Source organism: Piliocolobus tephrosceles, chromosome 7, assembly GCF_002776525.5.
Source record: "Piliocolobus tephrosceles isolate RC106 chromosome 7, ASM277652v3, whole genome shotgun sequence".
NCBI lineage: Eukaryota > Metazoa > Chordata > Mammalia > Primates > Cercopithecidae > Piliocolobus > Piliocolobus tephrosceles.
In genome coordinates this window covers 36,673,867-36,687,808 of record NC_045440.1, presented here as the reverse complement: position 1 = coordinate 36,687,808, position 13,942 = coordinate 36,673,867, and the positions used below count along the sequence as shown (strand labels likewise).

At 38.9% G+C, this 13,942-nt stretch overlaps 1 protein-coding gene across 9 annotated transcripts in view; it reads left to right on the top strand.

The window, feature by feature from the left end:
- NSD3 (nuclear receptor binding SET domain protein 3) overlaps window positions 1–13,942 on the top strand; it is a 110,958-nt gene that overhangs the window by 66,131 nt on the left and 30,885 nt on the right. For 8 of the 9 annotated variants that reach the window (XM_023214525.3, XM_023214524.3, XM_023214523.3 and 5 more), the window contains exons 9-12: window positions 629–674; window positions 3,536–3,666; window positions 4,037–4,165; window positions 4,798–4,924. In XM_023214525.3, the coding sequence (XP_023070293.1) occupies window positions 629–674; window positions 3,536–3,666; window positions 4,037–4,165; window positions 4,798–4,924 (433 nt within the window). Of the gene's footprint in view, window positions 1–628; window positions 675–1,542; window positions 2,786–3,535; window positions 3,667–4,036; window positions 4,166–4,797; window positions 4,925–13,942 lie in introns of those variants that run through there. The other variant, XM_023214528.3, reaches the window with a different exon arrangement.

Genomic DNA, 13,942 nt, shown 5'->3' with positions numbered 1-13,942 from the left:
CTCGCTCTCCTAATGTAGGATCAAGACACTGTTCATAAGACACTCAAGAAAGTGCTTTTGCAATATCACAAACTTATTTTCTTAAGTTTGTACTAGCAGCAAAAGTATTGAGCTTCCAGCTGTATGGAGCCCTGTAGCACTCTCTACAGAGAGGGTCCTGATTCCCAGCAACTTAGCTGTGAGTGCAGGCGCGGAAGGGTCTTAAAGTGGCGTGAGTTACATTAACCTGAGTATCATAGTAAGTAAAAATTTATCCTAACGTCTTTGGGGCGGGAGGGGTTTTTAGCAACACTGGGGCCGGTTGCAGAAACAACCCCTCTCCTGCCTTCCAGACACTGAGGAAAGTATTCTTGTTCTCTTCATATACCAAGGGAATGGTGGGAAAAGTCTTTGCTAGAGAGCATGTGGCTGTGTGTTGTCACTTGATATTCAGCACAGGCAGCTAGGATTTAAACCCTCCCTGATCTTGAGACAGAGAACTTTACCCAGAAGATGGGACTGAGTTCAGATTTCAGATACATTAATCACTCATCATTACTTAGATTGATGAAAAGTTATCTTTTCCCTTTGTTAATAATTAAAAGGGAAAAAAATTCTTTGTTAATGCTGTATTTTTCTGTCCAAACAGGTTGAAACAGTTCCTCAGTCTACAGTGAAGACTGGATTACAGAAAGGTGAGTTAGTATTATAATGTTGCTTTGCATTTCCTTGATTAAAACCAATTTTTAAGAATTACTTATTTGTACACCATGTATTTTTGTCTGTCTCTGTAAATCATTGTTGTTGCTCTTCAGTGTGAAATTGCAGTATTCCCCGGTGTTTGTGTGTGTGTGTGTGACTTTTAGAGTTGATCTTATTCTGTACCTCCACGTGAAAAGTCTTACTTGTTTTGGTAAATTGGAGAACACCACGTAGACTTGATACTGTTTCCAGCCTTTCTTCATAAGATTCTGGGGTTTCACTGGCTTATAAACTAGGGATGTGACGAATCCACTTTTTTTGGTATTCGACTGAATACCGAATAGTAGCTATTCATGTTTGTCAAACATGGACTATGACAAATCAGACAAGACAAGCTGATTGAAAAAAATCTTGCCACATTTATTTTTACAGTGCTGTAAAATCTTTTTGTAAATTAAAATGATTCATAGCATATTTATGGCCACTATTAGATGACCTTATGCGAATCTATTTGAGATATGCACAAAGTTTAAGAAAGCTTAAACTTATATCTGTATTTTCTGTGTGCAATTTGACTACAGTACAAACTCCATAGCATGATTCGTGCGTTTTTGGTGAGATCAAACTGTATTTAATACCTGTAGTTTACTCTGGGCAAATTGCATTATTTAAAAATAAAATAAAACAACAGCCTCTCTGCATTCTCGGGGAGAAGTCTGCAGCGATGGTCTCCGTGGAGATCCTCAGCAGAACTGAACAGCCTCTCGGAGGGAACACTGCTTGGCGGAGCTCCAAGAAAAGACATCGCGATCGCTGCGAGATTAGGAGGCCTGATTGCGTTGTGTTTCCACCATTCCACAGGGTCGGCGGACCGGGGAGTGCAGGGCTCTGTCAGATTCAGTGACAGCTCCGTCTCCGCAGCGATTGAGGAAACTGTGGACTGAGATTCCTGTACAATTTCATCCCAGAAACTCCAGACTTGTAGTCTCCATGCAAGATTTCTTTGTCGGCGGCTCGATAAACAGTTTCTTTGTTTTCGATTTTGATTTCGCCAATCATCATTATTGGCATTTTCCTGCCTGGTTTCTTCTTCAAGACTCTGAACAATTGCTTTTACAGTCAAATGATTTTTTTTTTTTCGGTTTGAGCTGGATGGGTACAGCTTAAATCATGGGTCCAGCCTAAAAACCACCATTTAACTTACACTGATCAATTTCAACATGGACTGTTTTTGGTTTTTTGTTTTTAAATAAAGCATCATTAATGCACATCTGCAGGGTTTTGCCAAACAGCCCAAACTGTATACATTACAATCATTAAAAGTTCTTATTTTTTTTTAATATTAGTGCCGTTATCATGGAGAACAGCATGACAGCTGTCTTTGGCAGTCTGTCATTTTTCTAGCATTTTCAGAAACTCATCGGAAATGGCGGTACCTGTGTTTCCCTTCGAAAGCCTCTCAGTACAGCACTCCTGTTCCTCTGTTAAAACTCCTTGTTAATCCAGTGATCTTTTAGGCCAAGGAAATATTTTGTGGTGGTGTTCTGGGTCCATACACCAGCAATGAAGGAGATAGATTTGTGTACTTGTGTTTTTTAATCAGCATTAACATGGGCAGGCACCCTCATTTATAGATGTCAGGAAACATTCAGTGAAAAACTTGTAGAATGGGATGTGATAACGAGGTTCCAGTAATCTGAGCAGTCTAACGAGGCCCACCTCCTCCACCACAGAACGTGGCTATGTTCCAAGTGCTACTCTCACTCAGCCTGTTGCGGATCTTCATGGCCTCAGGAGACTTGTTTCTCCATGGGCTCTTCTGGACTGCACACTTCCACCATAGCTTGCTGGGCTGATCTAGATGTCTGTTTGTTGTATGGAAATTTTGGGGGAAAAAAATCCAAAACACAAACTGTGGGTTGAAATATTAACCGTCTCCTTGGTTCCTTGGTATTCACCGTGCCTGATCTGCACATTTCATCGTGGCTGTTTCTGTATAGCCTATACTGCATTAGCCCAAGAGATTGTTGCTTTGTAACTTTTTGCACTATTGTTTTGGCTGGATTTGTATTACACACAGTTTTAAAAAAAAAATTCCACACTATTCTCTGCCTTTTTTTTCCTATTTATTTCTTCCCGCACAAATTCCACATAGAGGCCTTCCCATCCAGCTCTACGTGATTTGGCTGCACTTGAACACTGTCCATTTACAACCCTCAGCAATGTGCCTCCTAAATGGCATGACATATGTAGATGTGCTGCAGCGCTTGTTAATGGTCACAATAAATGCCACTTCACCAAGGAAGTCACAGATGAACAATTATGAACATCCAAATTTTATTGGGGGGCAATAATCAACTGAATTGCAAAATTCAGGGGAAAATGGCACTATCCGTGTACGAATCGAATACAAATCAAAGATTTGTCACATCCCTAATAAAAACAAGATGGAGATGTCTCTGCAACCATATTTGTAAGCTACACAGTGTGTTGGGTTTTATGTCTTCCCCCTCCAAATTGAATGGTTCTTTGAATTGCTCCAAATCCATCAGCTATGCTGCAATTTTGATAGAATTGATTTTTAGGTTGGAACGTGGGCTCTGTTGACTGAAAATAGCTTTAGAGAGGAGAACTGAATTAAATGTTTTGATAGAGCGGTTGTAAATTAATCAATCACTACCAGGAAGGTCAGAAGTTCTGAAGTTTTGACTCATTACTTCAGTGTTACAAAGAGAGCTGTGCTTTTTCCACACTAAAGATGAGTTTGGGAAAAGAAAATATTCTCCCACACACAAAAAAATTAAAGCAAACCCTAAGTACTATTTTAGGATTAATTTCAGTGTGTTGTATTAAGGTGCCAGCGAGATTTCAGATTCCTGTAAACCTCTAAAGAAAAGGAGTCGCGCCTCAACTGATGTAGAAATGACTAGTTCAGCATACAGAGACACATCTGACTCCGATTCTAGAGGACTGAGTGACCTACAGGTAAATATGTGCAAAGGTCTAGACAAAGTGCTCTTTCTTGAACATAATGCTTTTGCCTTATTTATTTGGGGAAATTGAGACATTTTAAAAATACTCATAGAAAAAAATCACTTTGGTTATTTTGAGCTTCTTAATTCTTTTGCTCTCATGTTATATAACAAAACTATAGTTTGTTTGTAATTTTAACTACAGTTTTTCCCAAAACAGCAGACCTATGATATCTGTGGATTTTGGAAAGAAAGGAAGGAAAAAAGAGGTTATTGTGTCAAGATCTAATGTTTGAGCAAGTCTTAGTAGGATTTTCATAGCATCTTATCTTTGAGGGAATTTTTGTTTTGTTTTTCTTAAAAATGCTATGTTTTCTATGTAGGTAGGCTTTGGAAAGCAAGTAGATAGCCCTTCAGCTACTGCAGATGCAGACGTTTCTGATGTGCAGTCCATGGATTCAAGTTTGTCGAGAAGAGGCACTGGAATGAGTAAGAAGGACTCTGTATGTCAGGTAGGCAGGTAACTGGTGTTATGGCTTGAAATAATTGCTATTATATTCTGCCGGTAATAGACTTAACTCCTGTTGAAGTGTTTCTAAATTATTATGATATTACTTTAAAGCTACAGATCTAAAACCTCTTTCTGGTTCTTTTTTTCCCTTTCTGAGTTGGAATACTTACCCACATGCTAATCTTTAGTGTGATATACTGTTATTAATTGGAAGTAAATGGCAGATGACTGATTGAAAAAACTTTCTTAAATTCAAAACTTTAAAGTAATAACTTTCTCAGTGTATTATTACTGTTCTTGAAAAATACTGCTTTGTCCTGTGAAGAAAAGTTAAATATGCAGATCCCAAAGAAGGAATCCTAAAAGATTAAGTATGACCTTAAACTTTATACCATATTGGATCTGGAAATACTGTAATTGTCTAGTTCTCTGGTTTTCAAAGTAAAGGCCAAGGACAAACAACATCAGCATCTTCTGGATATGTATTAGAAATGCACATTCTTGGGGCCCCCACCAGACCTACTGAATCACAATCTGTGGGTGAGGGACCCAGTAATTTGTGTTTAACAAGCCGCCCATGTGGTCCTGATGTTTGCCCAAGTTTGAGAACCACTGCTTTTTGCCATATTACAGATTTGTGAAAGCTCTGGTGACTCTCTGATTCCTTGTGAGGGAGAGTGCTGCAAACACTTTCACCTAGAGTGCCTGGGATTAACATCACTCCCTGATAGCAAGTTCATCTGCATGGAATGTAAAACCGGTAAGATGACTTATTTTGATAGTCATGAAAAGATGAATGGGATTGTGCCAGGAATGTGCACTGGCAACGTCTCCTAGGACATCTTGTTCCCATCACTTTTATTAGCCCTCCTCCTCTCTTCTCAAAGGTATTTCAACAAATTAAGATTTGGCTTCAAGATTTAAAAAGTTAAATTTCCTCCTACTGGTGCCTTCTACCATAAAATCTGTCAAAGTACCAAGATGAATTTGTATTTTATCTAAAGAGTTATACAAAGTATTTAATTGAGTTATTTTTCAGATGGGTTTGAGATTTTGGGGGCTCAATAAATTAGTTTAAAGTTATTTAAGAGACTGGAATAAGTATCAGTGCATAACCACAGTGATTATATTTTTAGTGGAAATTTGGAGCTACTGGAAATCATTTTTTAAACTTGGGATTCACCATTTATTTCTTATCTCACTATACATAGACTACTACCTACCAAAATAATTTGTAGAGAAATAAATATGCTAGTTTATATTTCTTCTCTCGGTAGCTATAATTCTGGTTAATATCGTGGAAAGCAAGTCGTAGTTGTTTAATCTGTAACAACATGGCAAATAAAAAATAACGAGATGAGAGGAACATGCTTCTAAGAACCATGTTGACGTGTTTTTTGTTTTGTTTTGCTTTGTTTTAGCTATGAGGAACTAAAGCCAATTGGATAGCAAGTATACATGATATGCTGACTCTTTGTTATTTTTCTACTCCTTCTTTTCCTTTTATTTTGATTCTTACAGATACTTATTTTATCTTTTCTTATTTGATTATATGCCTCCTAAAATCTTTCAGACAAAAAGTTAGTAATTTTTTTAAATCGAACACTGACTTACTAAGTGTTAGGTGCTACAAGTACTAAGCATTTTCTCCTGCTATTTCATTTGATCCATGATGAGATAGGTACTATTATGATTTCCATTATACAGAAGGAGAAACTGAGGATTAGAGAGTTCAGTAGCTTCCCCAAAGTCACAAAGATAGCCCATGATGACTCTGGGATTTAAACCCAGGCAGCTGGACTCCAGATTTATATTTTCTTCCTCATGGTCTTCTACTGCCCTGGTGAATAGAATGGACATCACAAGTCATATGTCATATATCCCAATACACAGTCATTCACATACATACACACACGTACAAATACACACACACATACATAAAGTAAGCTATGGAAGCTGCTTAGAACATATAGCTTAAAATTTTCCCCTTATATAATATTTTATTCATCACATTTAGACTCTGCAGTAAAACTTGTGAACAGTTTGCCAACTGGCAGCCCCTGGGTCGTATTATCTGCACATCGTTTTATTTGACCTTCAGAATGCATTTTCATTTTTGAACATGGATGGAGCATGTAATCCTGGCTCCTCTTATTCCCCATTATTCCTTTTTCTAAAACTCAGTCATTCAGGTCACTTATATATCCTGCCTGGCCCCTTTAAGCATTCACATATTGTATTAGGGAGTTCCTGCATTGCTATAAAGAAATACCCGAGACTGGGTAATTTATAAAGAAAAGAGGTTTAAATGGCTCACAGTTCTGCAGACTGTATAGGAAGGATAGTGCCAGTATCTGCTCGGCTTCTGAGAAGGCCTCAGGAAACTTACAGTCATGGCAGAAGGCAAAGTGGGAGTAGGCACTTCAAATGGCAAAAGCAGGAGCAAGAGAGAGAGTTGAGGGAGAGGGCTACACATTTTTAAATGACCAGATTTCACAAACACTCACTCACTGTCGCAAAGACAGCACCAAGCCATGTGGGATCCACCTCCATGATCCAAGCACCTCCCACCAGACCTCACCTTCAGCACTGGGGATTAGATTTTAACAGGAGATTTGTGTGAGGACAAATATCCAAACTATATCAAGTATGCAATCCCTGATTTAAGATATTGATAAGAAGGACCATGTATCTCAGTATTAAAACACTTAGGGCTTCTCTCCTAACTCTAGAATCCAGGAGAATTCTACCAACAGAGGCTAGGTTTATTTAATATGGTACACATCTATTAGAAAATTTAAGAGGGAAATTTGCTTTAAAAACAGTTAAGTATGGGATGTTGTCAGTGAGAAAGAAAAAAAAACTTTTTTATTAAAAAAAAACAATTGGGTAGAACAAAGTCAGAGGACTCACATTTCCTCATTTGAAAGTATACTACAAAGCGACAGAAGTCAAAACAGTGTGATACTGGCATAAAGACAGACATATAGACCAATGGCATAGAAAGCCCAGAAATAAGCACTTGCATATATGGTCAAAAGATTTTTGATAAGGGTGTGAAGACTAGTCAGTGGAAAAAAAGACAGTCTTTCCAACAAATGATGCTAGAAGAGTTGGATATATGCCTGTAAAAGAATGAAGTTGGACCCTTACCCAACAGCATAAACAAAATTAATTCAAGATGAATCAAAGACCAAGATGTAAGAGCTAAAACTATAAAACTCTTGGAAGAAAACATAGCATAGAGGAGAAGCTTCATGACAATGGATTTGGCAGTGATTTCGTATATATGACACCGAAGGCACAGGCAGCAAAAGGAAAAACAGACAAATTGTACTTCATCAAAATTAAAACTTTTGTACACCAAAGGGTCTTATCAACATAATGTAAAGGCAACCCACAGAATGGGAGAAAATATTTGCAAATTCCATATCTGATAAAGCATTAATACCCAGAATATGGCCGGGCGCGGTGGCTCAAGCCTATAATCCCAGCACTTTGGGAGGCCGAGACGGGCGGATCACGAGGTCAGGAGATCAAGACCATCCTGGCTAACACGGTGAAACCCCGTCTCTACTAAAAAATACAAAAAACTAGCCGGGCGACGTGGCGGGTGCCTGTAGTCCCAGCTACTCGAGAGGCTGAGGCAGGAGTATGGCGTAAACCCGGGAGGCGGAGCTTGCAGTGAGCTGAGATCTGGCCACTGCACTCCAGCCTGGGTGGCAGAGTGAGACTCCGTCTCAAAAAAAAAAAAAAAAAAAAATACCCAGAATATATAGAGAACGCCTTCAACTCAGCAATAAAAAACTAAACAACTCAAGTCAGGCGTGGTGGCCCATGCCTGTAATCCCAGCACTTTGGGAGGCTAAGTCGGGCAGATCACCTGAGGTCAAGAGTTCAAGACAAACCTGACCAACATGGAGAAACCCCATCTCTACTAAAAATACAAAATTGGCCTGGCATGCTGGTGCATGCCTATAATCCTAGCTACTCAGGAGGCTGAGGCAGGAGAATCGCTTGAACCTGGGATGCAGAGGTTGCAGTGAGCTGAGATCATTCCCTTGAACTCCAGCCTGGGCAACAAGAGCAAAACTCCGTCTCAAAAAAAAAAAAAAAAACAACAACTAAACAACTGAATTCAAAATTGGGCAAAGATCTTGAGCAGGTAGTTCTCCAAAGAAGATATGCAGATGGCCAATATACACATGAAAATATGCTCAATATAATGAGTAGTCAGGGGTCCAGGCGCAATGGCTCATGCCTGTAATCCTAGCACATTGGGAAGCCAAAGCAGGTGGATCTCTTTGAGCTCAGGAGTTTGAGACCAGTCTGGGCAACATGGTGAAACCCTGTCTCTATTAGAAAAAAAAAAAAAAGAGTAATCAGGGAAATGCAAAGCCACAATGAGATGCCACTTGATACCCATTAGAATGACTAGTATCAAAAAAAAAGAAAACAACATGTTGGCTTAACTATGGAGAAATTGGAACCCTTGTGCATTGTTGGTGGGAATATAAAATGGCATAGTGGCTGTTGAAAACCTGATGACGGTTTCTTAAAAAATTAAACAGAGTAACAAATGATCAAGCAATTTCACTCTGGGTATTTACCCAAAAGAACTGAAAGAAGGGGCCAGGCATAGTGTCTCACACCTGTAATCCAAGGATTTTGGGAGGCCAAGAGGAGCGGATTGTTTGAGTCCAGGAGTTCTAGACCAGCCTGGGCAACATGGTAAAACCCCATCTCTACCAAAAATACAAAAAAAAAAAAAGAAAGAAAGAAAAATTAGCCTAGCACATGTCCATGGTCCCAAATACTCAGGAGGCTGAGGTGAGAGAATCACCTGAGCCCAGGAAGTCAAGACTGCAGTGAACTGTAATTACATCACTCCACCACTCCAGCCTGGGCAACCAGAGTGAGACTCTCTCTCTCAAAAAAAAAAAAAAAAAAAAAAAAGGACTCCAACAGATAATTGTACTTTCATATTCTTAGCAACATTATTCACAGTAGTCAAAAGGTAGAAACAATCCAAATATCCATTGATGGATGAATAAACAAAATGTAATATGTACCTACAATGGAATATTATTCAGCCTTAAAAAGAAATTCTGATACATACCATAACATGGATGAACCTTGAGGACTTTATGCTGAGTGAAATAAGCCAGGTATAAAAGGCCAACAAATATTGTATGATTCCATTTATATGAATTACTTGGAATAGTCAAATTCTTAGAACAGTAGTCACCAGGGTTGTGGGGGAGGGTGAGATGAGGAGTTCTTTTAATGGGTACCGAGTTTCAGTATGGGATGATGAAAATGTTCTGGAGACAGTGCTAACAATGTGAATGTACTTAATGCTACTGAACCGTACACTTAAAAATGGTTAAAGTGTTACATTTTATGTTATATATATTTTACCACAATTATTTTTAAAAAATTAAGTGCTTTTAATTTACTTATGACATGAAAATTAGTTTGGTACCTATTTGGTACACTTCTAACATATTAGAAGTGAGAACTCTGATTCTTCAAACCATTGTTTAAGGTCATTTAGGCAGTTTTCATTTGTTTACAAAAGATAAACACTTGACATGTAAGGAGTATTGCAGGTACCTACCTAATATGTTCTTATACTAACACTTCCTATTATTTAAGATAAATGTGATTTCTAGAAAGAAAGCATTTTTATTTGCCCTTTTGAATAAAATGTACAATAGAATAAGGCTCCAAAAAGAGTTCTGTAATAGGTAGTTTTACTTATTCTTTTTTTTCCCCACTTCCCCCATGGTCTTTGACTCTGGACTGATGGACTGACTTCTTTTTTTTGTTCCCATTGCCCAGGCTGAAGTGCATTGGTGCAGTCTCAGTTCCCTGCAGCCTCGACCTCCCAGGCTCAGGTGATCTTCCCACCCCAGCCTCCCGATTAGCTACGGGGACTACAGGCACGCACCACCATGCCCAGCTAGCTTTTTAATTAATTAATTATTTGTTTATTTTTGAGACAGATTTTCGCTCTGTCGCCCTGGCTGGAGTGCAGTGGCGCAATCTCAGCTCACTGCAACCTCCACCTCCCAGGTTCAAGTAATTCTTGTGCCTCAGCCTCCTGAGTAGCTGGGCTTACAGGCACACACCACCACATCCGACTAATTTTTGTGTTTTTAGTACCGCCAGGGTTTCGCCATGTTGGCCAGGCTAGCCTCGAACTCCTGACCTCAAGTGATACACCTGCCTTGGCCTCCTACAGTGCTGGGATTACAGGTGTTAGCCACTGTGCCCAGCCTCCAGCTAGTTTTTTGTACGTTTTTTTGTTTTTTGTTTTTTAGGTAGAGAGTTTTTACCATCTTTACCAGGCTGGTCTTGAACTCCCAGACTCAAGCAGTGCACCCACTTGGCCTCCCAAAGTGCTGGGATTACAGGCATGAGTCGCTGTGCCTCACTACTCACTGACTTATTCTTAATGAAGGCCATTTCCTAGAGTATGGAAAGCACTCACATATTAGAGCTCTAACCTAAGTCTTAAAGGAGTTTGATAGTTCAGCTCTCTGTTAGCATAACGCTTGCACTAGTTTTAACTATTTTCATTTATATTAGGCTTATTTTGATCATTACATAAATGAAGTCTTATTTTATATTTTCTTGAGACAGGTTCTTGTTCTGTCGCCCAGGCTGGAGTGCAGTGGCGCGATCATAGCTCACTGCAGCCTCGACCTACCGGGCTCAGTCCTCCCACCTCAGCCTCCTGAGTAGGTAGAACCACAGGCACATACCACCACGCCTGGCTAATTTTTTTAATTTTTTTTTTAGAGATGGGGTCTTACTGTGTTGCCCAGGCTGGTCTTGAACTCCTGGGCTCAAGTGATCCTCCCACCTTGGCCTCCCAAAGCACTGGGATTATAGGCATGAGCCACTGTGACCATCTGAAGTCCTATTTTATTTTTACAGAAAGTAGTTTATGCATTAAGCAAATGTGTGAAGTCAAACTTCCTACCTTTCAAATATATTTTTTTAATTTTTAAAACTTTTAAAAGTTATTTTAAAAATATAATTACCTTCATATCTATATACATGGTAAAATGTACTTTATTGGCCTTAACCATGTGGTGAAAAAATGTACTTTGAAATTACATAGGCCGGGCGCGGTGGCTCAAGCCTGTAATCCCAGCACTTTGGGAGGCCGAGACGGGCGGATCACGAGGTCAGGAGATCGAGACCATCCTGGCTAACATGGTGAAACCCCGTCTCTACTAAAAAATACAAAAAACTAGCCGGGCGAGGTGGTGGGCGCCTGTAGTCCCAGCTACTCAGGAGGCTGAGGCAGGAGAATGACGTGAACCCGGGAGGCGGAGCTTGCAATGAGCTGAGATCCAGCCACTGCACTCCAGCCCGGGCCACAGAGTAAGACTCCGTCTCAAAAAAAAAAAAAAAAAGAAAAAAAAAAAGAAATTACATATATACAATGGGACCAAAACCAAAACCCCACCTTACTGTACTTTATTTCTACAAGACAATTTAAAAAGTGAACATCACAGTTTTAACTACTCATTTTAAAGAACTTTTATAATTCAGCCAATTTGTAAAGATTAGGTACTTCCAGATCAAAGAACAATAATGCAGTTCACCTAACTTTCTGTAAAAAAACAAAACTATTCCTTACATTTTTTCCTTCAGATTTTGAATAGGCATTATAAGAAAAGTGGACAAAAGACTTGAACATTTTCAAAAGATGATATCCAGATGACCAATAAACATTTGACAAATTTGTTGTTATAATTTGCAGTTCTTTGCTTAAACATTTCTTTCTGTATATTTATTGACTTCTTGTGAATTATCTGTGTATGTGTCTTACCCATTTATGTTTTGTGGTGTTAAAAGTGTTCTTATCATTTGTTAATATTTTAAATTTATTTCTAATTACACAAGTAAAACATAACCACATTGTTTTGAAAATATAATTACTGTTCTTACTGATGTCACCCTTGATCATCAGTCTTAATCCTAGGCCCTTACTTAGTTCCAGTCCCGACAACCATTGTCAGTTTGATGTGTAGTCCTATAAACCTTTGTGTGTGTCTGTGTGTGTGTTGCAGTATAAATGTATCATACCATTGTTCTGCCGGAGCTCTTTTTATGTCAGTACAGATGCATTCTATTTAATTGCTGCATAGTGCCCTAGTATACATATAATCATAGTTTATTTAACTCTTCCCCTGTCGAAGGACACTTGAGTTACTTTCACTTGTTTGCAATTACAAACAGTGTTTCAGGCAACATCCTTTAACATTTACTCTCAGTCTTCCCCAATGTAGTTATTGAGAAATTGAATTTCTAGGCAGAAAGTGAATGTACTTTCATTTTAATGACTATTGCCCAGTTGCCTTCTAAGGTAGCTCCTTCCAACTTAAACTCCTACCAGCCCCCTACACCCTTATCAAATAATTGGTATTATCACTGTAGTCCCAATTTCTCTGGATTCTGGGGCATGAGAATCACTTGAACCCAGGCGGCGAAGGTTGCAGTGAGCCAAGATCACATGACTGTACTCCAGCCTGGACGACAGAGCAAGACTCTGTCTCAAATAAAATAATAGGTATTATCAAACTCTTTTAAGTTTTTTTCTGTTTGTTTGTTTGTTTGTTTTGCTTATTTTGAGATGGAGTCTCGCTCTGTTGCCCAGACTGGAGTGCAGTGGCACAATCTCGGCTCACTGCAAGTTCTGCCTCCCAGGTTCATGCCATTCTCCTGCCTCAGCCTCCCGAGTAGCTGGGACTACAAGTGCCTGCCACCACGCCCGGCTAATTTTTTTGTATTTTTAGTAGAGACAGGGTTTCACCATGTTAGCCAAGATGGTCTTGATCTCCTGACCTCGCAATCTACCCGTGTTGGTCTCCCAAAGTTTTGGGATTACAGGCGTGAGCCACCGCGCCTGGCCATTTTTTTTCTATTTTATAACTGGTTTCAGTTATCATTTATCTGATTACTAGTGAAGATGAACATATTTTAATTTTCTTATGACTATTTGTCTTTCTGTGAATTGCCTGTTTACATCCTCTGCCCACTTTTACATTAGGCTGCTTTGGTTTTTTTCTATATTGATTTGTAGTTTGTAAGTCTTATTCCATTATCTTTGCTTATATATGTTGTGTGCATTTTCTCCATATATAAACTGTTTATACGACAAAACATAATCTTTTGTGATTTTTGTTGCATGCTTCCCTATATCTGTTTGTCTTTTACTTGTTTCTTCTTTTTTTCCTGTTTAGTTTTTTCATATTTGGCATTATTTTCTTCCTTGAATGTCTGACGTATTCACCAGTGGAGCCATCTGGGCCTAAAATTTTTTTGTTGAAAGATTTCCAATTATAGTTTCAATTTCTTTTAATAGTTTACAGAATATTCATATGTCCTGTTTGTTTTTGTGCCAGTGTTGGTAAGTTCTTTTTTCCTAGGAATCTGTCCATTCATCTAAATTTTCAAATTTATTAGCAAAAATATAGTGATACCCTTTTACTATCTTTTTAATGTTTGTAGTATTTGTAGTGATGTTCCATTTTTCATTTCTGACATTAATATGAGGACCTTTCTCCTTTTTTTATTATTCTTACCAGAGGTAATCAATTTTATTATTCTTTTTTTTTTTTTTGAGACGGAGTCTCGCTCTGTCGCCCAGGCTGGAGTGCAGTGGCCGGATCTCAGCTCACTGCAAGCTCCGCCTCCCGGGTTTATGCCATTCTCCTGCCTCAGCCTCTCGAGTACCTGGGACTACAGGCGCCCGCCA